At 39.0% G+C, this 25,185-nt stretch overlaps 1 protein-coding gene across 1 annotated transcript in view; it reads left to right on the forward strand.

Annotated features, from left to right (window-relative positions):
• LOC139153477 (rho GTPase-activating protein 27-like) overlaps positions 1-23,967 on the forward strand; it is a 49,933-nt gene extending 25,966 nt beyond the window's left edge. The window contains exons 3-15 of the mRNA XM_070727455.1: positions 5,562-5,984; positions 6,276-6,452; positions 7,879-7,946; positions 9,233-9,320; positions 10,311-10,415; positions 11,070-11,168; positions 12,944-13,049; positions 14,695-14,811; positions 15,684-15,782; positions 16,052-16,129; positions 17,134-17,268; positions 22,484-22,589; positions 23,068-23,967. Coding sequence (XP_070583556.1) covers positions 5,562-5,984; positions 6,276-6,452; positions 7,879-7,946; positions 9,233-9,320; positions 10,311-10,415; positions 11,070-11,168; positions 12,944-13,049; positions 14,695-14,811; positions 15,684-15,782; positions 16,052-16,129; positions 17,134-17,268; positions 22,484-22,589; positions 23,068-23,245 — 1,779 coding nt within the window. The 3' untranslated portion in view covers positions 23,246-23,967. The remainder of the gene's footprint in view (positions 1-5,561; positions 5,985-6,275; positions 6,453-7,878; positions 7,947-9,232; positions 9,321-10,310; positions 10,416-11,069; positions 11,169-12,943; positions 13,050-14,694; positions 14,812-15,683; positions 15,783-16,051; positions 16,130-17,133; positions 17,269-22,483; positions 22,590-23,067) is intronic.
• The last annotated feature ends 1,218 nt before the right edge of the window (positions 23,968-25,185 follow it).

Consider the following 25,185-nt stretch of genomic DNA (forward strand, 5'->3'; position numbering starts at 1 on the left):
CTGAATCTTCATTATCTACCCACTGAATTTCTACTTGTGAGGTAGTGGTTACAAAACCAGTAGTACTGTATTAAAAGAGAAACGTAATTGCAAGTTAAATATGCCACATAATAATTACAATGTTGATGAATTATTACCTTGTAATATTTTGTATCCCTGTTTTCGTTACAATAAAGTTAAAGTGATATTTTTGCTTCTTAAAGCCAATCTACTAAATGGCTATCATTACATCTAGGTGGCTGTAAAGTTCTTATATTAATTATGCACTGTATAAATAAGCTTTTTCTTTGATATCCTGGACTCTTTGGAATTACAGTAGCTCATACCCATTGTGAATAGATAACCTACAAACTGGTTGTCTCATGTGATGGGTTGTAAGAATAACTGTGGGAGACAGGAAGAACCACAGCCTAGGTAATTGCTCAAAAAATAGAGGAATGGAGTTGAAATAAGCATCTCAGAGGAGACTCCCACCCCAAGTTATCTTGGAAATAAAGTGTTGGTGGCAATTGGTGTACAAACTCTTACAGGTTTACAAGAGTCTGTTACCATAACCTTACAATCAAGATAGCTTTAGTGTTCATACTTTTGATATCCTTTCTGGAGTATCTCAAAGGGCTAACATCGGTAGAGGTTTGGGGTTATAATTTCACAGTTTCTTGCCTTTGCTAAATCCAGAAGGTGTTCATATAGGAATAACTTATCTTAACACTGTCTTTCTAAAATGTGCAAATTAGAATGTACCATGATTTGTTGTCATTGCCAGAGCCTACTTGAAACCAATAAACCAAAATACAAATTTCTGGAACAGAATAGGCCAGTGATGGCGAACCTTTTTTTCCTCGGGTGCCAAAAGAATGTGTGTGTGTGCTATCACAGATGCATAAGTGCCCACACCCATAATTCAATGCCTGGGGAGGGCAAAAACACCCTCCTTTGCCCCCCAGAAGCCCTCTGGAGGCCGGAAACAGCCTGTTTCCCAACTTCTGGTGGGCCCAGTAGGCTCATGTTTCGCCCTCCCCGGGCTCCAAAGGATTCCCCGGACCCGTGGAAAGGTAAAAACATCCTCCCCCCATCCCCCTGGAGTGTCTCTGGAAGCCAAAAACACCCTCCAAGAGACTGTGGAAGCCACAAATCAGCTGGCCCACCAGAATACTTGAATGGGAAGAGGAAGTATTCTGTAGTTTGTTACACACATGTACGTTTGAACTGAGTTAGGAAAACAGCTCACGTGCCAGCAGATATGGCTCCGTGTACCACCTGTGGTACCCATGCCATAGGTTCGCCATCACTGGAATAGGCAATCCATGATGTTCTTCAAATGTTTTGAACTAAGTCTCTATGATTATTAGCCAGAATGACTGTAGGTCAAATATTATTAGTTTAAAACATGTAGAAGGTAGCAATTCATGTGCTCCCTTATTTGACCATTGCATTCTGTTCTTAAAGAATATTGGCATAAAGGAGAAAATTGGCATGCTAAAGGTAAAGGAGAAGGAATAATTTAAGAGGCTGATTATCTTTACAGGAAGTAAGAGGAGAAGCAGATTTGTTATTATGGACTGTTATTCTGTGCAAATGAATAAACTCAAAGGGACAGTGTTGAACAGTTATACATAACAATCTCAAGTCTCTCCTATGTAAAATGTGGAGTCTTTGGCCTTTCTGTCTGTAAATGTTTTTTCCCCAAAACCCAGTTTTTTTAACAGTAATTCTAAGGGAGAGAAATACTGGCTGTGAGCATGTACAGAAAGAAAAGCCAAGAAAAGAATGAAATTAGAATGTAGGAATTCCTACTTTCACTATATGATCAGGTTTCTAAAAGACTTTCAAAAACACTTATAAGCAGTGAAGGCCTACCAAAATTTTTACTACCACACTGTAGGCATGGCTTATGCAGGACAGCCTGCATTTTCTTTCAACATCTTTCAGTGCAAATTGGGTGCTCTGGGGTGGAGTTCCATTTTCGCTACCCCACTGTGTTCCCCCATCCAGGCAGTAGCCCACCCCTGCTTACAAGACATGTACTCCTCAACAGAGTACAGCTGATTTAGACTTGGTTTAAACAGGAGAGGTTCTAAATATTGCCTCATCCACTCTTTGGCTGAAAACATGTAACCCATTTTATTATTTTATTTATTTTATTATTTTATTTAGCTAGGTTGCCAAATATCCAAAATTCTTTAAACATATTTTTTTCTGCCCTAATTTGCTCTTTCATACTAGAAAGAAAAACTATCCTCTGAAATTGGAGAAAAAAGTATCAAGCAGCATATAGCAAATAACATTTGTGGAAAAAATGCTATTGAATATTTCATGCTAAGATGATGATTGACCTGCTACAGCAAGTTGCATTACAAATTCTGCCATTTTAGTCTACCATATTGTGAAAAGGGGGGCAGTATGAATCTCTGGGGAGAGTTGGTTCCAGAGGACCAGGGCTGCAATACAGAAGGCTCTCGATTGAGGTCCCAGCTGATATTGTTTGGCTGACATGACCTGCAGGAGGCCAACTCTATTTTTGAATGAATTGAATTAATGCAGTTTTCTTGCCAAGATTTCATAACTACCATGTTTCCCTGAAGATAAGACCTTGTCTTATGTTTTTTTGAACCCTAAAATAAGTGCTCAGCTTTATTGCCATGCACTTAAAAGCCTGATTGGGCATATTATCAGGGGATGTCTTATTTTGGGGGGAATGGGGTAATTTGTTGTTATCTTCTTTCTAAGAGCAGTTAGAAAGTAGCCCAAGATCACTCGGTTAGCTTTGTGCCTCAGACTCATGACCTCTCCATTTCTAGCCTGATGCCTTAACCACTATACTAAACTGGTTTTTCATGCAGTACATAGATGGGGATAAATGTAAATGTTGCACATGTCAACCAAATGCAACAGTCACATGATTTGTAGTATAGCATCTTTGGTCCATGTCCACCTTGGGAATGAGATCCTCTCTGACAGATTTTCATAAAAGTAGTAGGTACTATGTGAGAAAATATTTCTATGTTCACTTCCTTGCAATTCATAAAGACTCCAATGAGCCGTGAAGCTGAGCATTCTGCTTCACTGTGATAGGTTTTCCTTTGGCAGGCAACCCTATCTTGGTAGCACTGAATTGTTGAACAACTTGGATCTGTTTTTATCTCCTGTCCTCAGTACTTACATGCCCAAGAATAAATCAGCAATTTCTTCATTCAAAGACAGTTCAGAGTTTGTTGACTTGCTTATTGCTGTCAAAAGTAATTTGTGCGTCCACTCTGTGTACTAATACATAGCAGAATCTTGTTATTTCTCTGTCCAATGTCCATATCAACATTTCTAAGCCTTAATTCTCCAATATCCATGACTTTGTGGCTATTTTCATTCATCTTGATTCACCACTTTCTTTTTCTTGAAAATCTGTCCTCTTAGTACTGTATCTTTATTTCTATAGTTTTCTTCTACTTGGTATTCTTTAAATTTTTAGTTTATAATTTTCCTCACTATCTGCCAGTAGTACCAATTGCCATCCTGAGTAAAGATGACTAGGAGAAGAGTTCACCAAATAATACAATCAGCTGAGGAAGACTATTTAACATTATAAGGGGCTGATCTATACCATAGCCCTCAATGACTTTAGTCATATTAGTAGTTTGTTTATTTATTAAATTTATAGCCTACCTTTCTCCTCACGGATTCAGGATGGCTTACAACAACAAAACATAGCAATTTTATTTAAAAAAAATATCCCAATACATAAAGAGCAACAATAAAACTTTGAAATCCAATAAAACAACACACAGTCATCACTCATACATACTAGTCACCGAGGCAGAAGACCATTACTGAATGACCCCAGGCCTGCCAACATAGATGTGTTTTAAGCGCTTTTTGCAGAGCGAGGAAAATGGGGGCAGTATGAATCTCTGGGGAGAGTTGGTTCCAGAGGACCAGGGCTGCAATAGAGAAGGCTCTCGACTGAGGTCCCAGCTGATATTGTTTGGCTGACATGACCTGCAGGAGGCCAACTTTGTGACCTAATCAGTCGCTGAGACATGAGGCCAAAGACATTCCAATAAATAATCTGGTCCTAAGCCATGTAGGCCTTTATAGGTAATAACCAACAACTTAAATTGCATTCGGAGACTATTTAGAAACCAGTGCAGCTCGCAGAATGTTGGACTGATATGGGTGTATCCAGGATATCTGCGAGACCGCCTTCTGCCGCACGAATCCCAGCGGCCAGTCAGGTCCCACAGAGTTGGCCTTCTCTGGGTCCCGTCAACTAAACAATGTCGTCTGGCGGGACCCAGGGGAAGAGCCTTCTCTGTGGCGGCCCCGACCCTCTGGAACCAGCTCCCCCCAGGAATCAGGACTGCCCCCACCCTCCTTGGCTTTCGTAAACCTCTTAAAACCCATCTCTGCCATCAGGCATGGGGGAACTGAGACATCCCCACTGGCCTATGTAGCTGTATGTATGATGTGTTTGTGTGTATGCTTTTTTATATACTGGGGATTTTAGGCTTTTTAATGTAAAATTGTTATTTTAAACTTTAATATTAGATTTGTTACTGTATATTGTTTTTATCATTGCTGTGAGCCGCTCCGAGTCTGCGGAGAGGGGTGGCATACAAATCTAATAAATAATAATAATAATAATAATAATAATAATAATAATAATAATAATCTAGGTACACCCATCATGACTTGCACAGCTGCATGCTGGACAAGGTGCAGTCTCCAAATGTTTTTCAAGAGTAGTCCCAAGTAGAGTACATTGCAGTAATCAAGCCTCGAGGTGATGAGGACATCACCTCGAGGCTTGATTACTCCCTATCCTGCTGAGAACAGAGGGTTTGTATGGAAAATACTCCAATGTTGTAGAAAATTTAACTATCAATTTAAAGATCATCCAAGCCAAGGACAATTGCCATTGTGAAAATAAGAGAAGCTGGAAGAGATAAGCTGTAAATATTACTTCATTTTTGAAATGTTAGAAGGGTACTTGAAATGTTAGAAGGGTACTAATAAAATGTAATGAGTCATTCAAAAGAATAGATTTGAGAGGGGGTTTGATTTCCTTTGACTGAAACAACAAAAACATTGGAGTGGGACTTTAATGAATTGTTTAATGAACGGTTTAATGAATTGTTTGCTTATTAATATATAAAGTCAGGACATTGCAAGCAAGCTGCATTGCATCTCAAAATAATGGTTGTCATGATATTTGTCAAGATTATTTTCCACATTTAATACACAAAAAGTCTTGAAGAGTTTTTTAATTTGTGCACATGTCTTTTGGAGCAGAAATACTAAGTATCAATTAATTTAATTTTTGTATATTTCCTTAACTTGTATATTATCTGATTTCTTTTGGTCTTTGTTATATTTGTTTTTGTTGTTTTTTAAATGGACTTTATTAGACTATTTTTAATTATTACATTTTTAAGTGTGATTTCATAATCCTGGCTCCTTCGTAACTAGACAGTAATGATAGAAGTTTAAACCATTCAGAGAGCTGGTTAAGGGATAGGTTTCATACAATATGGTAGTTGGATTACTTTTCTTTATTGTTTTCATAGTTGCTTGAAGAGGATGCTACAGATCCAGTATACGTGAACATACAAGAGCTTCAGTTGGAGCACAGTACTACCACTGCCAACGATTCCCAAGCCCCATTCCAGTTGTGTGTCGGCAACACTTCGAACAACTGGGAAATTCACACAGACACCGAAAGTGGTCATTTCTTCTATTACAATTCTGTGACTGGTCAGACAACTTGGGAGTCTCCCTTTGAGGCTTCCTTGAATAGTGTGAGTCCTTCCTACTCTCACTGTCCCAGCCCTGTCTCATCTGCTGAGTGGAACCAATATGTAGATGAGACCAGTGGGCAAATATTTTTCTATAACACAGCAACAGGTGAGACTTCGTGGGAGGCACCCCAAGAAATTTTCAATACTCCAGAGATGCGGCTTTCATTTTCTAGGAAATCTCCAGATCAGAGAGTAAGTAGATGAGAGAAGTTTATTAAAAACATCAAATAAAGAGAAAAATGATAAAATAAAATATATTGTGTGGGGAACTTGTAATTATAACTGGGCTAATACCTGGAGAAGAAGCAGATCTTCAGGATTTTTTTAGAGTCCAGCAGGACTGGTGTCAACTGGATTTTGGGGTGGCTGTTTCATAATGCTCAAACCTTGTGAAAAGAAACCTCTTTGCCATTATCCTCTCAACCATTTAAGGAGGAAAAAAAGTTGTTTGTGTATTGACCTCTCTTCTAATTTTTGTTTCAGCCACCAACTCCAGAAGCTGACTACCCAAAACTTTCTCCTCGTGAACACTCTCCAAAGGAAGGTTATTCTCCAGATGGATTCTGCAAGCAATTTGACTATGCTGGTACTTCTTCAGCAGACCAGGGTTGTGCTTCCTCTGGCTCCTCGGAAACATCCATCTTTGATGTCCCAGAGATGGTAAGAATAGCTTTAAAAAACTGGGAAGTGGGAGACCCAAGGAGGAATTTCCAGACTATGAGAACTATTAAGTAATGGACTGGCCTACTTCCTGGTTTTATGGATGTTCCATCACTAGAGGTTTTCAAACAATTGTTGGGAACCCAATTGGGCAGATCTGATTATACCTGTCTTGGGCAAGTGGTTGGATTAGAAGACCTCCAAGGTCATTCCAATCCTATGATTCTGTGAATACAAGATTAATTTTACAATGAGACATTCTAATGATAGAATCAGATCTGCTTAAATTAAAACAATAATGTAATCAGAGAGAATAAAGGATTTACTCTATAATGTATAGCCAGCCATCATAATTTATTCAGAAACCCATGGTTAAGCAAACCACTATTTGCCTCTATGATTCCATTCACTGAATGAGATGGACACAGTAAAATTGCCAGTTTGTAAAGCAGATCCTAAAATTTAATTAGTGGGCATACAACTTTATCCACTGAAAGAAAGAGGAGATAAAATGGGTTACCTATTGATAGATGTAAATAAAAAACTTGAGAGTAACAAAACAATAGATCATGATCCTGGAAAACTGTGGTATGAGTGCCTATATGTTGTTTACTGCTGCTAAAATTATTATACTTAGGTGACCACTTCTGGCAATCGCCAGAGTACCAGTAGTGGATCTAGCCATGGCAGCAGTCTTTGTACAAGTTGGTCATTCAGACAGTCAGTTCACCCTGGGTCAAAAGACAAGCAGATATGGAAGAAAGGGTTCTCTGCTTGCTGATGGCAGATCCGAAGTAGGATTCTGATAAATAAATTAAGTGGAGAAGCCAAAGATTCTTCTGATCCTTTACATACTTTGAACCAGGAGAACTTTTTGGAAAGATGGAAGGAATGATGGGAATAGGATGGCCAAACAAGCTGCCACTTTCAAACAGCTACTTAGTGCCTGCAATTATAATTTCCACAGTCCACTACCCAATCTTATTTCCTTAAATTATAAGGGAGAGTCTCTCACTGCAGTAGAAGAAACTCTAGAACTATTTTCTCTCTACTAAAGGTGAAAAGGGGCTCCTATTTTAATCAGTTTGAAAATGCAAATATAATACGTTTATCAATTTGCTCCCAAATTTTAGTATCATTCTTGCACTTTAGCCTGAGGTATTGTGTTGTCTTAATTTCTACATTTATTTTTTAAATTTACAGTGGCCTAAGCCAAGTTAAGATAAGTATGCCTAGGAAGTGAGAGCTTACCCCTCCTCCCAGTGACTTTAGATTTGTTTAAAAGCAATCCTCAATGGCACAAGGTTGTTGCTACTCAACTACTGATCCTATCTAATAGCAGAGCCATCCTTTGCTCTGGTGGTGGGGTTTTCCACAGCAACTAGGACAAGATTAAATTGCCATTTCTTTTTCTCCACCTCTCCAGCTTAAATCACTTGAAAAAGCTGGGATGTTGTATCGGACAAAAACAGTTGATAAAGGGAAACGCCTGAGGTAAGAGGGGCCTGTTGTGTATATTTTGCTGATTTATTTCATGCCTCCTGATGCAGGGAGAGGCAAAAAGGAAGTTTGGAATATAACTTTTTTCTTGCTTGGAACTGAAGTTACTCTATTAAAATATGTATTGTTGATTTTAAAAAAAAATATAGAACAATAAGAACTTGCAGTTGTGGACTAGAGCAGCGGATGTTGCCTTCTAAGGTCCTGCTTCCTCCTTGTTCAGTCATTGAAGGCATAAGATAAAATCTTCTCTGGTCAATAGCAGCCTAGATATCCGTTCATTTTTAGGTATTTTAATTCCTTGCCTATAGATTGGCATAGGTTTTTAGCTATTAGTATGAGCAAGACTTGGAAATAAAGCCATATCCTTGAGTCACTGTTTACAAGGAAAGTAGTGGTAGCCATTGAATTCCCCCCACTCCACCCAAAGAAATGTCCCTTAAACATATAAGTGTTACAATTGAAATGAAAGGCAAGGCTCTAAACAAAAGTGTATAATAGGCCCCATAGTTCTGTAAAACTATTTGGAAAATGCTGGTTCAGGCAAGATAGAGCATCATTCCAAATATTTAGGCATATTTTTGGGAAGGAATTGCATCACTAATAAATTCACTAACAAATCATTACTTACTTAAGTAAAAGCAAGGAAGGTTGAATTTAAATAAAGCAAATCAATAAAATTAAAAGCTGCCTTAAGCCATGTCGAAGGGTTTGACAATTGCCAGTTGCCTTGTTTGGCACATTTTCAAGAACTAAATGGGTCTACATTCCCCTGAATAAAGGTGCTCATTGCAGAAGTTATCCACTTTTCTGCCCATTCATTTTTTATTTACTTCTGAGCAATTTGGAACTAAATTATTGGCCTCCTGATTCTGTCCCCCTCTCATTCTTTAGTTATATATTGCCTGTCTGTCTGTACTGCATACTATTTTGAGCCTATTTTTCATGATGACTGAGTTGATCATAGAGACATACTCATTTTGTGTGTTGATTATTAAAAGTAATGGTGTTGAAAAATGATGAGAGAGAGAAAGAGGGAATATTGATATCTATAGTAAGTTTGTATAGTTATACTACTTCCCCCAAATTCTTACTCTCCAGTGTTGTTGTTGTTGTTGTTGTTGTTGTTATTATTATTATTATTATTATTATTATTATTATTATTATTATTTAGATTTAGATTTCTATGCCGCCCTTCTCCTTAGACTCAGGGCAGCTTATGCCTATTCAGTCAATATTCTTCTTCTGAGAATGGTGTGTCCTTTCTTTACCTCTTTTAGGAAGAACTGGGCCTGTGTATGGACAGTCTTGGAAGGTGGTGCCTTAATATTTTTCAAAGATAGCAAGCATTCAGCTTCCAGTGGTTCAGTAAGTCTTCAGATTTAGCTTGCTGCTCTAAGATAACCATCTAATATTACAGTAGAATAGAGAATTGGAGAAGAAATTCAAATTTATGAATACAATTAATTTAAAATTCACCTTCCTTTATATGGAGCTGCCCAATTCTTAAGGTATTTTCTGGAGTCTTATCCTCTCATCTCATAGTTGCATTTGGATAGCAAAAATCCATTTCCAGACTTTGAAAAATGTGTTTGTCTATGCCTTGAATAAAATTTCGGTTTGGCTCATATAGTTTTTTTGAATTATTATATTTAATATATATGTCTACTCAAAAAAAACCCATCTGTAACTATGTTAATAATATGGCACAACATTAAAATTAAAGAAAAACTTGTATGAGGAAGATTGGGATAATTACACAGTATATATCGTAAAATAACTTTCAAAAATACCAAATTGCTTGAATTTCTTTTTTTTTGTCTCTTTATTGGATAACACTTTATTAGATGATAATAAATTTAATATGAGTCATCCTTGTGGAATTTCAGAAGAGATATTTCCTTCATTTTACACCCTCTTCCTTATTTAATGCATTTGATTCATTGTTCTCTCTCTCTCTCTCTCTCTCTCTCTCTCTCTCTTTCTCTCTCTCTCTCCTCTCTCTCTCTCTCTCTCTCTCTCTCGGGGGGGGACACATTGATGGAGATAATTGCATCTATGAACTTTCATCTTTAACAGCTAAACCTTACTTTAAATTAGAAACTTTTTTTGTTTTCATTTATAGTCACACTTATTGGTTAGAAATATGTACGCAGCTAAATATCAAACCAACTAAAATCTTACTCACATAGCACAGGCCCAAAATCTGGATATTTGTGGAAACAAGATATATTAGCCATAATAGAATAATTTGTATACCGGATAGATATAATGTGATAAAGGAAGATGGGAGGTCAGAGAGTAACCATCCAATCTGAACATTTGTGTTACTTCTACTTTTCTCCTTTGCATATTTAGAAGTATCCCTCTGTGCTAAGTAGCCCAGAGTTTAGAGTGAATCTTCATGGAGCACTTCTTTCTTGGGCCCCCAAAGACAGGTCAAGTAGGAAGAATGTCTTGGAGGTAAGAAATAATGCCCATCATTATTAAGCATGCCAGAATTTAGAACAGTGGTTCCCAACCTTCTTTTTCTGCCATGCCCCATCTAAGTATCTCTAAAATCCTGAAGCGCCCTCCCCCCACCCGTGACATATAATTCTTACTATTCAGAAGGTAAACTCCTACTCACTTGGAGGAAGCCTAAAAGGCCATTAACTTGATTTAAACAAGGTTCCAATTTCCCCCATTAAAAATAAAATTGTCCCTCTGTTGGGCATGGGCCCCAATTGAGAACCACTGGTTTAGAGAGAAGGAAAAAATATCCTATTCTCTGGACCATCTCTGCTATATGTGGCAAAATTAAAATGCATTTCTCTTATTAACACAGTCACAAATGTTAAGTGATATTAGGCAACCAATTCCTAGACTTCCAGTTATGTATGCTGTGGCGGGGGATCTCCAAAGCACCCCATCTTTTATCAGAACTAGCCTGCTATTAAAAAATTGGTTAAGTTATTTCTTGATATGGATTACTATTATGGAAATGCAAAGTGCTTTATCCTAAGTCACTCATAAAATAATGCTAAAAACCAACGAAGTTTAGTAAATTAGAGCAATTATCAATGTTTGTAGAGAAAAATTTTTAGATATTACATTCAAATGCTTATTTTGTTGTAGCTGAAGACACAGGATGGCTCAGAGTATTTGATCCAACACGATTTGGACTCCATTGCCAGCATGTGGCACAATGCAATTAGTAATAAAATCAGCAGACTGGTATGTCTCTTGTCACTGAATCTATGCTATCCCTAATGAACCAAGAAACTTTTTCATATACTGTTAGCACAGGGTGGGAATCATCAGGATGGTATGTACAATCCACCTTCACTTAACTCTTAAAGGAGAGAGATATGTTGTATTATGGTTGTGTTATCGTTCCATATTTAGCCTTTTCAGAAACTACAACTACACCAGTTCTCATCATTGGCAGTGCTAACTCATCGCAATTAATCAGTGGAACAGCTTGCCTCCAGAAATTGTGAATGCTCCAACACTGGAAGTTTTTAAGAAGATGTAGGATAACCATTTGTCTGAAGTAGTGTAGGGTTTCATGCCTAAGCAGAGGGTTGGACTAGAAGGCCTCTAAGGTCCCTTCCAAATCTGTTGTTGTTATTGTCATTATTATCATTGGCTTTATTGTCATTATTATCATTGGCTTTATTGTCATTATTATCATTATCATTCTACTGAGTCCATCAGTAGAAGGGCAGTCTATAAATCTAAATCAAAATAATAAATAATTGGCATTGGTGGGAGTTGAACATAGAAGGCTACATGTGTTTTATCCTTACAACATGTTAAAGTTAAAATCTCTGGGTTATTTTTTATGATGTGGTTTCTGAATGTAAGTAAATTCCATTCAGATCAGGGGTATTTAAGAGCATCAGAAGAAGGCTCTTCTTTTTTTAAAAAAATGTTCCCTTATGCCAATGCAGTACAAGTATTTTCTTTCTGTTAGAAAAGCCTTAAACAAAAAAAATTACAGTGAACAGTTTTAAATGCTCTGGTGGGAAATACAAAAATTCCTGAGCTTTAAGTCCTGCAAATGTAGTTTTGTTTTTAAGACTTTCTTCTTTGTGAGTTCAGATAGGAGAAGGGATGGCAACTGGTAAAAAGTTTCCCCTTCTCTTCAGCAATGAGAAACTGGTACAATATAAATGTATGGAAAACCTGTTATTAAACTTAACACACACTCAAACTCTCTTTGTGGTTTTTGCACACAGAGTGATGCTTTTTTTCCTGCCATTTCTCTGCTTCATTCATGGGATTTCATAGGAACATCCAGATGAACTCATTTTCATTTGTAAACTTTTCATATTTTAAAAAATAATAGCTTTCCATGCGTGACAGTAGAAACCCTTTATTTCCTTTCCTATCCTCTTTCTTTTATATGATGATCTTTGAATATTTGATACTACTATCATTGTTGCCTGCCCCCCAAAAATGAGAGTGGAGAAGGAGAGAAGGTGTAATATTTACCAATTGCCAGGGGGATTGGCAATATTGGCCGATTAGGTCCCACAGAGTTGAACTTCTCCAGGTCCCATCGACCAGACAATGTCATCTGGCAGGGCCTAGGGGAAGAGCCTTCTTTGTGGTGGCCCTAGCCCTCTGGAATCAACTCCCTCCAGAGATTCGAACTGCCCCCACCCTCCTCGCCTTCTGCAAGAGCCTGAAGACCTTTCTATGTCGCCAGGCATGGGGAAACTAGTGTATCCCCTTCTCTGACCATTAACAGTTATGAGTGGTTATGATTGTGTAGTATCGATTTTTTTTAAAGATAATAGGTTCTAGCTACAATTTTAATTATTGGATTTGTATCTGTGTTGTTTTATTGTTGTTGTGAGCTGCCCTGAGTCTTCGGAGAGGGGCGGCATACAAGTTTAATATATTATTATTATTATTATTATTATTATTATTATTATTATTATTTCACAGTTCTAGCTTTTTGGCAGGTATGACAATAATTGTTCTATATTTCTTTCTTTCAGTCTGGAGATTTTCCTTTTAAAGAGGATAGGTATAATTTAGCAACTCCAAAACCCAAGGAACAAGCAGAAGGGAATAAAGAGAAAGAAAGTGAAAAAAGGCATCCAGGTCTGTGCTCTGTTCATTGGCAAATGAATGTGATCTGAGTTGACAACAATATGTGATGATTCAATATGTGATGAAAACTAAAATGAAAACATCACATATGTTTGCAGATTAACTAGTTCAACAATAGCATAGACATACTTATCTACAGATACATAATAGTTTTTCATGATTACGATTTGTTAATCCCATTTTTACTTAAAATACTTAAAGAGGATTTAGTAATCAGGAATCTTTTTTTAGGACTTCAAGTTACCATAAAGTTAAAGGTTACTACTGAATTAGAATTTGTTTGATATTTGTTTTCAACATTGGACCCTTGTTTTTTTCCTGACAAACAATGTTCAAGTTTTACCAATGACAACCTGAAATGCAGGCTGTTTCTTTGTTTTGCCTAGTTTTCAAGGGATGCAATGGAAAAATGGCAAAGTGTATGCTGACCTGTTTTGTAGTATTTTTTGTCTTTTAACTAGGTGAAATTGATAAAGAAATTGACAAAATTGATAAACTAAATTTCTATTTCAAATGCAAGTAACAGGAAGAACAGTTGTAAAAATCTCTTCAGTCTACAGAAGACAACCCAACAAAAATGAAAGCATTTGGCATTTGCTTCTATGAATGGGAAGGGGAAAAAAGTAGGAGACAGAACACCTGACTGTTAGTGTGACCAAGGGGGGGGGGATGTGATTGAAATCCAGAAAGGAATTTTGTAAGCCAGTTTAATTTCCAGCTAGTTTATATACAGATCAGCAGCTAAAGGCTGCAGTGTGGAAAAGGCTAAGAAGGAGGCTAAAACTGTAGCATGCTAAGTCACACATTTTTGAAAAAGGGTGAGTTTCTTTACAAGTTATGAATGAGGTTTGAATATGAATTAAAAAGAAACAATCCCAGAACATGAAGATTAAAATAAACACATAATAGAGCAAACTCTGTAATATATCCAACCTGCTTTCCTCTAAATGGGTTGGGATGTACAAAACGTCTAGCTCTATACCCCTAAAGGACACACGGTTAAGGAAAAGTGCTTTACCAGACTGCAAGAATTATCTTCTGGATAGTCTGGACCCTTGCAAGTTTTGATTGCTCTGCTAGCTCAGGAAAGGATAAGGATCCTGATGTGTAGGAGGAAGAGAGGTATATACCAGTAACTAAAATAAACATGATTAATGACATTTGTAGTATAATAGCAATCATAATATTTAAAACAACGAATAGTTTTGCCATGCATTGACAGTAGAAACCCTTTATTTCCTTTCCTATCCTCTTTCCTTTATATGTTGATCTTTGAATATTTGTAAAGGCAAATTCTCCTTCAAGCTGTGCTTCATTTCTACTTATTTGAATGTACTTCATGTATTTCATAATATTCTTGGCAGAAGCACAGAATAGAAACCAGCATTCGTGAATTGATTTTATTCTTTCAGCCAAAAGACTGCATCTCCTCCCAAAAGATTCATTTTTAAAACAAGTGAACTTCTAGCATACTGAATTCAAAGGCTCTAAAAATAATATTGATGGAGAAACCTTTCTCTTTTTGCTCCCGCCCCCCCCCCCCCCCGCCGAAAGATTCAGGAAAAGTTTCAGCAGAACTTTAAAGCAATGCTCCACTCTCTTAATGACTATTCTAACGCCAGTTGTCCCTTTGCAGCTTTCTGGCACAGTCACAGTTCTGACAGTGATTCCAACAGAATCCGCAATATGCTCAGGAAATTTCTGCTGAGACGTCCATCTCTACAGTACCTGAGAGACCGAGGCTACATTAAAGGTAAATTCCCTGGAGAGAAAGAATGATGCTTAAAAAATGACCTCAGAGTGCCATTCAGGCCCACAATTGGCCCATCATTTGTTGTTACTTGTAGCCATTTTAAATATTTTTATCATTTAAGTTATACGGGGCTCAACCACTGCTTGCCAGGACAATACTACCCTTTCGTAAACTCCTTAAAATTGAGACATCTCCCCCAGGCCTATATAGTTTATGCATGGTATGTTTGTGTGTATGTCTTATTTTTTAAATAACGGGTTTTTGGATATTTTTAAATATTAGATTTGTTGTATATTGTTTTTATTATTGCTGTGAGCCAACCCGAATCTATGGAGAGGGGCGGCATACAAATATAATAATAATAATAATAATAATAATAATAATAATAATAATAATAATAATAATAATTTCTCAGAGTTCTCAGATAGGGGCGGCATGCAAATCTAATAAATAATAATAATAATAATAATTATTATTATTATTATTATTATTATTATTATATGGAAGGATTTTATTTTATTTTTTAAATTTTATTCTATTTTTTGTGCCGGCCTTCTCCTTAAACTCAGGGCAGCTTACAACATACTAGCAATAGCGCTTTTTAACAAAGCCAGCATATTGCCCCCACAATACGGGTCCTCATTTTGCCCACCTCGGAAGGATGGAAGGCTGAGTCAACCTTGAGCTGGTGATGAGATTTGAACCGCTGACCTACAGATCTACAGTCAGCTTTTAGTGGCCTGCAGTACCACACTTTACCTGCTGCGCCACCCCCGCTCTATGCTATTCATTTAGAAAACAATGCGATCCATCTTTCTTACCTGAGTTGATATGGGTGTTTTCTTAATGTTGTTATCGTTGTTTAAATTCAGATCAGGTGTTTGGATGTGCTCTTCAAGTTCTCTGTGATCGTGAAAAGAGTATAGTGCCTAACTTTGTCAGGCAATGCATCGCCACTGTGGAGAAAAGAGGTATGCAATAACCTAAATTGAAAATCTGAGTCCAAATATCTTAAATTCCATGAAGTGCATCCATTATGCAATTATCAAAAATTCCATAATGTTTACATTTTGAATCCTTCATTCTGATTGTGACATTAAATCCCTGTTAAGTTGGGGGAGGGGGGGAGGTTTGTGTACTGAAACAAAATACATGCAAAGTGTGAGAAAAGGCCATTACTTTGCACCTATTTTTCTCTTGTGGAGATACAGATAATAGCTGTTATTTCTCTGTCTCTCAGGCTTGGATATTGATGGACTTTATCGGATAAGTGGCAACTTATCTACAATACAAAATTTGCGCCACAAAGTTGACCATGGTAAGTCATTGTTACTTGTAAATGGGATAGTTTAATGAGGAATAGTGGCTGTTTTCCATAGAAGATCCCAGGTTTGTTCATATTTTATGGATAATTTTGAGATGTGTATAAGAGGCTTCCCGAAACCTGGACACTGTTCAGGGATGTTAGTATTAACATCTTTGTCAGAATGCCTTCATGCATGATATTCTAGCATGAAAGAAATGTTTCCATTCTTACTGGGCCCACATAAACATACTAGGATGCATGGAGTCAAAAATCAACCTCAGTTGACTAGGTTTCTCCCTTGCAACCACTTTCCTATGTCATGGCATGCACTTCCAGTGAAAGCCTGCCCATCGCCGGCACACCCAATGCGCTCCTAGAGGCTGACACTTCTGAACATGCGCAGAAGCGAAACCTTGCTCACGCATGTGTCCTCGTGAGAATTTGCTTCTGGCGCATGCACAAAAGCCAAATCTCATTTGGGGGATGCACATGTCGGGGATGCGCAACTACGTGGTTATCCTGATTTTTCCTATTGGGACTGTGCACCGGTCCGTTCATGCATCAGCCCACTACTGATGCACTAGATAAAGTGAGGGATATCTAACTCTGTGTTTTTGAAACACAGCAACTTTTAAGATGTATAGACTTCAAGTTCCAGAATTCTATAGCCAGCTTGAGTTGAAGTCCACGTATCGTAAGGTTGCCAAGGTTGAATTCCTTTAAGATAAACTCAACTTTCTAACACTAAAATAATAGCTAATTCAAGTTTCTCTCCAGATGCAACTGAATTTGAGAAAGCTAAGTGCACTCTGCTTATTTTTGAGGGAGTTGCCTTTTGTTCTTCAGCATCGTCCTGGAGCACATATGACTGAATTGTTCTCTGGTCCAAGGGTTATGAATAAATGTTGGTCTAAAATCAGTTATGGCTGTGCTGCTATCATTACCTTTATTTTCAGAGCTATGGGACATGGGGTGAGAATCCATATATCATATTGTAATTTTCATTAATTTTGCAGATGAGCACGTGGATCTTGACGGTGGCCGCTGGGATGATATTCATGTCATCACTGGGGCACTCAAACTCTTCTTCCGCGAACTGCCTGAACCGCTCTTCCCCTTCAGCTATTTTGACAGATTAATTGCTGCTGCTAGTAAGACAATCTTTTACTCTAACAGGATTATTTAATGGCTAAGTTTGAATATAAGTATCAAAGCCACAGCTTTTCTGATTGTAAGACTAATCTCCCATAGCTAAGGTGTGGTCAGACTTCAAGGTATACATAGATGCTTTCACTGAACACCTGAGACCCACATGACAAAATTGGAGAGGGTGTGGGGCTTTGAGTTAGTGTTGACTCCTGATGACAGCCTGGACTAATACATGGAATTTTTGTAGCAACAATTTAAAAAGTGACCTGCTACTTCTTTCTTACTACTGACTACCTCAGAATTATCATCTGGCTTCTTGCCTAAGCTGAATTTAATACTTGCAGAACTAGAATTTTGAGTTCAGAAAGGTGATTTGAATATTCTGCACATAAAAATTCATTTCTCAAGGTTATCTACATTTCAGCTGTTTCACTTGTTGAAATAATTGGGAGTTGTGTTAATCTAGAACATTACCTATATTGATAGTAGAATTTACAGATCTATTTTTATTCTGCTCATTTTGTCCTATGACGTTTATCATATAAAGAAGATTTAACAAATCTTCTGCCATTGAAGGTCATATTTACTGTTTTAGTCAGGTATTGGCAGACAGAGAGTAACATTAAACTTAGATACGGCCAGGTCAAAATAAAAATATCTAAAAATAAATGGAGTAATTTTCTGTGAATTACAGTATTTAAATCCTATTTATTTATTTATTTATCTGTCTGTCTGTCTGTCTATCTATCTATTTATTTATCTATCTATCTATCTATTTGATCTATTTATTTATTTGATCTATTTATTTATTTATTATTTGAATTTCTACGCTGCCCTTCTCTGTAGATTCAGGGCGGCTTATAAAACAAGAATGAATACAAAATAAAACATGTTAGAACCCCGACTTAAAACTAATCTTTAAAAATCCAAATTATTAAAAACAATCATCCACAATCATTCCATTGCTATCATACATTCAGCCGGACAAGATGGCAGTTCCGGCAAAGGTGAGTTTTTAAGACCTTACAAAAGGCCAGGTTGGTGGGAGCAATACGAATCTCGGGAGGGAGTTGATTCCAAAGGGCAGGGGCAGGGGTGGGCAGCAGGCAGGATGGGGTGGAACACAGTTCCACCTGCGGAAATGAAGATGTGTGCGCAGCTCCAGCTGATCGGCAGCTGTCACTTCCTGGATTACTGGTCTTGGCTCGGCTCTCTTTTTTTTGCCCTGTTGTTGCTGCTACATCTGCGCTCCTTGCTTTTTTCCTCTTTCCTCCTTCTTGGCCTCAGATAAGCTTCCCTCTCTCCTTCCCGGCTCCCCTCCAGCTTCACGCAGCCACCTCCTGCCTGAGGTGCAAGCAGGAGGCGTGGGTGGAAGCGGCACTGGCAGCATTTATATTTCTAGCAGCACCCGTTCACCTAGCTAACCAGCCTGAAGCAGGGGGTGACCCAGGAAGGAAAGCGCAGGAAATGCAAATTGTCACCCTAGCGAGCACCACTATTAAGGTTGTAAGCCGAGGACTTAACAGTTCACTTGAACAGTGATGATTGTTCAAGCCACTCTGACCTGATCACATGGCCGGCAAGCGACTCCTACCCAGTCACGTGACCATTAAGCCACACCCACAGTGTGGCAGTAAAACTTTTGGCTGCCCATTACTAGGCGGGGATGCCACAGAGAAGGTTCTATCCCTAGGTCCCACCAGCTAGCATTGTTTAGCTTATGGGACCTGGAGAAGGCCAACTCTGTGGGACCGGACCGGCCACTGGGATTCGTGAGGCAGGAGATGGTCCCGTAAGTAACCTGGTCCTAAGCCATGTAGGGCTTTATAGGTCATGACCAACACTTTAAATTGAGTTTGGAGACCCAATTGGCAACCAATGCAGCTCACAGAGTGATGTTGAAATATGGGCATACCTTGGAAGGCCCATAATGGCTTGCATGACTGCATTTTGCACTAATTGCAGTCTCCGAACATTCTTTAAAGGTAGCCCCATGTAGAAGAGAATTGCAGAAATCGAACCTCAAGGTGATGAGGGCATGAGTGACTATGAGAAGAGACTCCCTATCCAAATAGGGCCACAACTGGTGCACCAGGCAGACCTGTGCAAACGGTCTCCTTGCCACAATCGAGAAATGATGTTCTAAGCTCAGCTGTGCATCAAGCAGTTTCCCCAAGTTGCAGACCCTCTCTGAGGGGGTCAAAAGTTCCCCTCCCCCAGGGTAATGGACGGACAGCTGGAATTATCCTTGGGAGGCAAAGCCCACAGCCACTCCGTCTGGGGTTAAGCTTGAACCTGTTAACACCATTCAGACCCTAACAGCCTCCAGACACCATCACATCACCTCTACTACTTCACTGAGTCAACACGGGATGGAAATGTACAGCTGAGTGTTGTCAGCGTACTGTTGGTAACTCACCCAACTCATTGGATGATCTCACCCAGTGGTTTCATGTACTGTAGATATTAAATAGCGGGGGGGGGGAGGACTGACTGCTGAGGAACCCCACAGAGGAGGGACCTAGGAGCCGATCTCTGACCCACTGCTAACACCGACTGCACCCAACCAGAGGGGTAGGAGGAGAACTACCATAAAATGGTGCCACTCCCAACCCCTACAATCAGCACAAAAGGATACCATGGTCAATGATATCAATGGTATTGATGGTGTCATTTTTAGTTTAAATCCAGTTTAAATTGATAGTATATAAAGCCAGTTTTATCTAGTGGTTACACTAGAGTTCAAGTCTTGCCTTTGCCATTAAAGCCAACTGGGTGACTCTGGGCTCTCCTCAGCCCAGCCCACCTCACAGGATTGTTGTTGAGGAGGAAATAGGAGGAGGAAGATGTTTGCTGCTTTGAGTTATTTGTAAAAATAATAAAGGTGGGGTAAATAAATGAATAATTTAAGGAGCTCTGTTCAAATAACAGTGTTACAAACCAAAAGTGCTTCTTTATTAGCAAATTGCAATGAGGAAGTGATTAATAAGGTCACACTAGAGCTCTGTTTAAGAAAAGTAACACAGATTGCCTCCTTGTGCCTTATGGCAATTAATATCAATACAGATAACAATAACCACAAATATCAACATCTGATGATCACAGTGGTTATTGTCACATTGGATGCCATACCAAAAAATATTGGACAGCGCATGAAAAATCTGCACATTGACAAAATGTCCAAAAGACCATTCTGCTGGGATCCTCATAAGATACTATGCTAATATATTACAATTTCCTAGATTCTTAGGAGGAATTCAATGCATATGAAGGCCAACACAGCTAAAGAACTGATAGCTATGATTTCACGTAATAATGTTTTATTGAACTAAGATAGCTGTGAGAAAAAAGAAAAATACAGACACAAACAAAAGCAAAAAAGAGAATAGAATAGGCACTTCATAAAGTACACATAGAGACACATGAATATTATGTAAGATATAACTCTTTTGGAATCTGAATCTGGCAAGTAATTAGTCATCTAGCAAATTAGGCTTGTTAAATCGAATTTTTTAAATGTGATTTCTGGTCTAATAGACATCTTTCCCCTTGACTGCTGGAAAGAACAGGGTGGCAAGAAAGTACATAATGGTATGATAATCTTGTATTTCCATTGCAGTGAAAAATAACAGTGAAAAACTCTAGACCTGTGATGGCGAACCTATGGCACATTGCCACAGGTGGCACACGGAACCATATCTGAGGGCAAAGGCATTGCTCTATGTCAGCTCCAGCGTGTATTGGCCGGCTTATTTTCGGCCTTCCAGAGGGCAGGGGAAGATTTTTTTTCAACTTCCCCAGGCTTCAGGAAAGCCTCCTGGAAGTTTGGAAATGAACTTCCTGTTGGGCCGTTGGGCCATTTTTCACTCTTTCCAGGTTTCAGAAGGCTTTCCTGTAGCTGGGATTGTGAAAAAGAGCCCAAGTTCATTTCCAAACTCAAACTCAACAAACTCAAACTCAACCCAGACAAGACGGAGTGGCTGTGGGTCTTGCCTCCCAAGGACAATTCTATCTGTCCGTCCATTACCCTGGGGGGGGAATTATTGACCCCCTCAGAGAGGGTCCGCAACTTGGGCATCCTCCTCGATCCACAGCTCACATTAGAAAAACACCTTTCAGCTGTGGCGAGGGGGGCGTTTGCCCAGGTTCGCCTGGTGCGTCAGTTGCGGCCCTATTTGGACCGGGAGTCATTGCTCACAGTCACTCATGCCCTCATCACCTCAAGGCTCGACTACTGTAACGCTCTCTACATGGGGCTACCTTTGAAAAGTGTTCGGAAACTTCAGATCGTGCAGAATGCAGCTGCGAGAGCAATTATGGGCTTCTCCAAGTATGCCCATATCACTCCAACACTCCGCAGTCTGCATTGGCTGCCGATCAGTTTCCGGTCACAATTCAAAGTGTTGGTTATGACCTATAAAGCCTTTCATGGCACCGGACCAGAATATCTTCGGGACCGCCTCCTGCCACACGAATCCCAGCGACCGGTTAGGTCCCACAGAGTTGGCCTTCTCCGGGTCCCGTCGACTAAACAATGTCGTCTGGCGGGACCCAGGGGAAGAGCCTTCTCTGTGGGGGCCCCGACCCTCTGGAACCAGCTCCCCCCTGAGATTAGGATTGCCCCCACCCTCCCTGCCTTTCGTAAACTCCTTAAGACCCACCTTTGCCGTCAGGCATGGGGGAACTAAAACACCTCCCCCTTGCCCATGTTGTTTTGTTGATTGATTGACTGTGTGCCTGTTTTTTATATATACTGCTTTTTATGAGATTATTAATTTCAATTGGAACTGGATGGGTGGGCATTGGATTTGGTATTGTGTACTGTACTGTTTTTTATTATTGTTGTGAGCCGCCCCGAGTTTGCGGAGAGGGGCGGCATATAAATCCAATAAACCTAACCTAACCTAAACCTAACCAAACTTCCGGTAGGCCTGTTGGCTCCATGTATTCACCATGCACAGGCTTCAGGAGGCTTTAGTGAGCCTTACACTGATGCAAGGGGAGGCAGCGTTGTGCACACATGCACAGAGGGGAGGGCATTGCATTATGGGTATGGGCACTTACGCGCATGCTATTGCACGCACATGCACCCTTTTGGTACCCAAGCAAAAAAAGGTTTGCCATCACTGTCCTAGACAATCTACTGTTATTTCTTAAAGCTTCATATAAAGAACAAAATGAGTGAAATCTCCTTTTTTGGGGGGTGGGGAACTGCAGAAATTATAGACTCCGCAAAGCGAAGGCATCACTTACGAGAGATTGTGCATTCTCTACCTCCTGCTAATTTCAATACCGCGAGGGTTCTCTTCCAGCATCTTTCCAGGTGAGCAGCGTAATTTCCCAGATATTTTAGTTCAGTTTGGGCTGTTACAATAAAAGCAGTCCTTTGACCATAGATCTTTTTAAAATGTATTACTTCAGCTAAGGTCGCCTCCAAGCTAGAACCAACCCTTATGACAGTTTGGTCTTCCTATCTTAACTTCCCACTTGGAAGCAAATCCCACCTCATTCCCTTACCCCACCAGGGCTGCCTGCCTGCCTCACTGTAGAAATTTAGTTCAGCTGCTATGCTGCTTGAAAGAAACAATATTCAATAAAACTTAAGCAGCCAGATGGGCACAAAATGGCAAGTAATTAGTGATCATCTTTATAGAAGAGTGTTAGTACTTCAAAAAAGTATTATAAGTGATCAGATTAAATCCAACCAAAAGAAATTGGAACTTAAGTCCACTTACTTTTCTGACGGCATGGCAGAATTGTTTTTATGGCTTCAAGATGTTCTTCCTTTTTTTCCCCTCCAGGGTTGTAGAGTTCCGGGAGAAGAACCGCATGTCTGTGAAAAGTCTTGCAATTGTTTTTGGGCCAACATTATTGATGCCACAAGATGAAGAAAGAAATATAGCGATGTACATGATTTTCCAGAATCAGATTACGGAGCAGATCCTTAGTCAGACTAGTTACATATTCCCAGAAAGCTAGATAAAGAACTGTACAATGGAGTGGCTTCGGTGTGAGAACAACTCCTGCTGCTGTAAGGGAAGAGGTGTCATTGGCTAGAGCCACAAACAGGGACAATGAAGCTGGGAGAGAAACATTTGGCAAACAAGCAAATCTTCTCTGCTAGATTCAAAAGGTTTGTTTTTGTAGGTTGGAAACATGGGTGAGTAAACCCTGTTGGACAAGTAACAGGCTAATTGCCTGGCATGGCATTCTGCATCAGTGATTTTCAAGTTCAACACTTTTGTTGACTACATGATTTGTTATGGGGAAAGCATGGGGAAAGAGGAGTGAATCTAAAAAAATATTTTTAGTGAATCTAAAGATTTATTTTTCAACCAAAATAATTATTTTTCAAGAAATACCGCTTGTTCTAAAGGAGTTGAGGGAAGTAGTTATCAATTAATATATTTTGAATCTTCAGGAGACTTTTCTTTAAATGAAGTATTGTTGAAAATGTGAGATAGACTTGAAAAAAGACAGACTTTCATTTGGTTAATATTGGTTACTCTGACTCTGCTCTATTGACTGCAAGATATGAAATGTCACAGTACTAATACATCATCGCAGTATTAGCGTTGCAATTCAGAATACAGATTTGTTATATTAATTTCTGTACATCAGTTGCTTATTCCAATATATGTGTCAATTATCTGAGGTAAGATAACTTGCACTTTCAGATGAATAAAGTGGAATTCAATTTATCTGTCTATCTATCTGATCCTTGGGTAAACCAAGTTCAATATAGGTAAAGGTAAAGGTTTCCCCTGCACATATGTGTTAGTCGTTTCTGGCTCTAGGGGTGGAAAGGACTAGCTCATCTCTAAGCTGAAGAGCCAGCACTGTCTGAAGATGTATCTGTAGTCATGTGGCCAACATGACTAAATGGTGAAGGCACATGGAGAAATGTTACCTTCCCACCAAAGTGGTCCCTATTTTTCTACTTGCATTTTTAACATGCTTTCGAACTGCTAGGTTGGCAGAAGCTGGGACAAGTGACAGGAACTCACTCCATTACCCAGCACAAGGGATTCGAACTGCTGAACTGATGACCTTCTGATCAACAAGCTCAGTATCTTAGCCAATGAACCACTGCATCCCTAAGTTCAATATAATCACATACATATTTACAGTGAAAGAGGCCATGCCATGAACTGTAGAACCCAACGGTTATATCACCAACCATGGTTAGTAAAATGTCCCAAAGTAGCTCTTCAGAAGATCGAGAGGTTCAGTTGCAACACTTGACCTCTCAACTACTGCATAGTGCAAGTACTGCATGATCTCTGGAAGCTGCTCAGAGATTTTGGTGCACCTACAGCTGCTTTCCAGTGGCCTCTCCTACAGAGATGCATTGGGAATTTTAGCTGGATCTTTTTTTTCTGGCCCATTATCATATAGTCTTTTTATATTTCTTATTCTATTCAGTTTTCAGACAGTTATTCTGTGGAATGGCAAATACAAAAATAGTTTAAGGGTATAGGGCACCACCACTTGTTGATAGGAAGATTTGCTCTTTTCGAATTATTTGGAGGGGTTTAGCATTTTTTCCCCATTAAACTAGGGCAGTATGTACTAATTCTTAGCCTAAAGCCAGCCTGGGACAAAAATAATTCCAATCTTCCTCCTTTACATGATTTCTTTCTATATTCCATTAGGCTGAAAAGAAAATCAGACTAGTGAATGTACACAAAGTTATTCTGCTGATAAATGGATGGCAGACATATCCTTGAAAAGCCATAAACTATTTGGAGATCATTTTCTCTCTCTCCTGTTTTAATAGAAATAGTACCTTTTTTTGGCCTGTCTTGATGGAGAGAGGAAGGCACCGCATCCATTATGATATATAATGCAAAAAAACTACCTCTGACTAACGTCAAAAGATATAGTTGAATAGTTTCCCTAATATAGTTTAATAGATT

This window comes from Erythrolamprus reginae, chromosome Z, assembly GCF_031021105.1.
Source record: "Erythrolamprus reginae isolate rEryReg1 chromosome Z, rEryReg1.hap1, whole genome shotgun sequence".
NCBI lineage: Eukaryota > Metazoa > Chordata > Lepidosauria > Squamata > Dipsadidae > Erythrolamprus > Erythrolamprus reginae.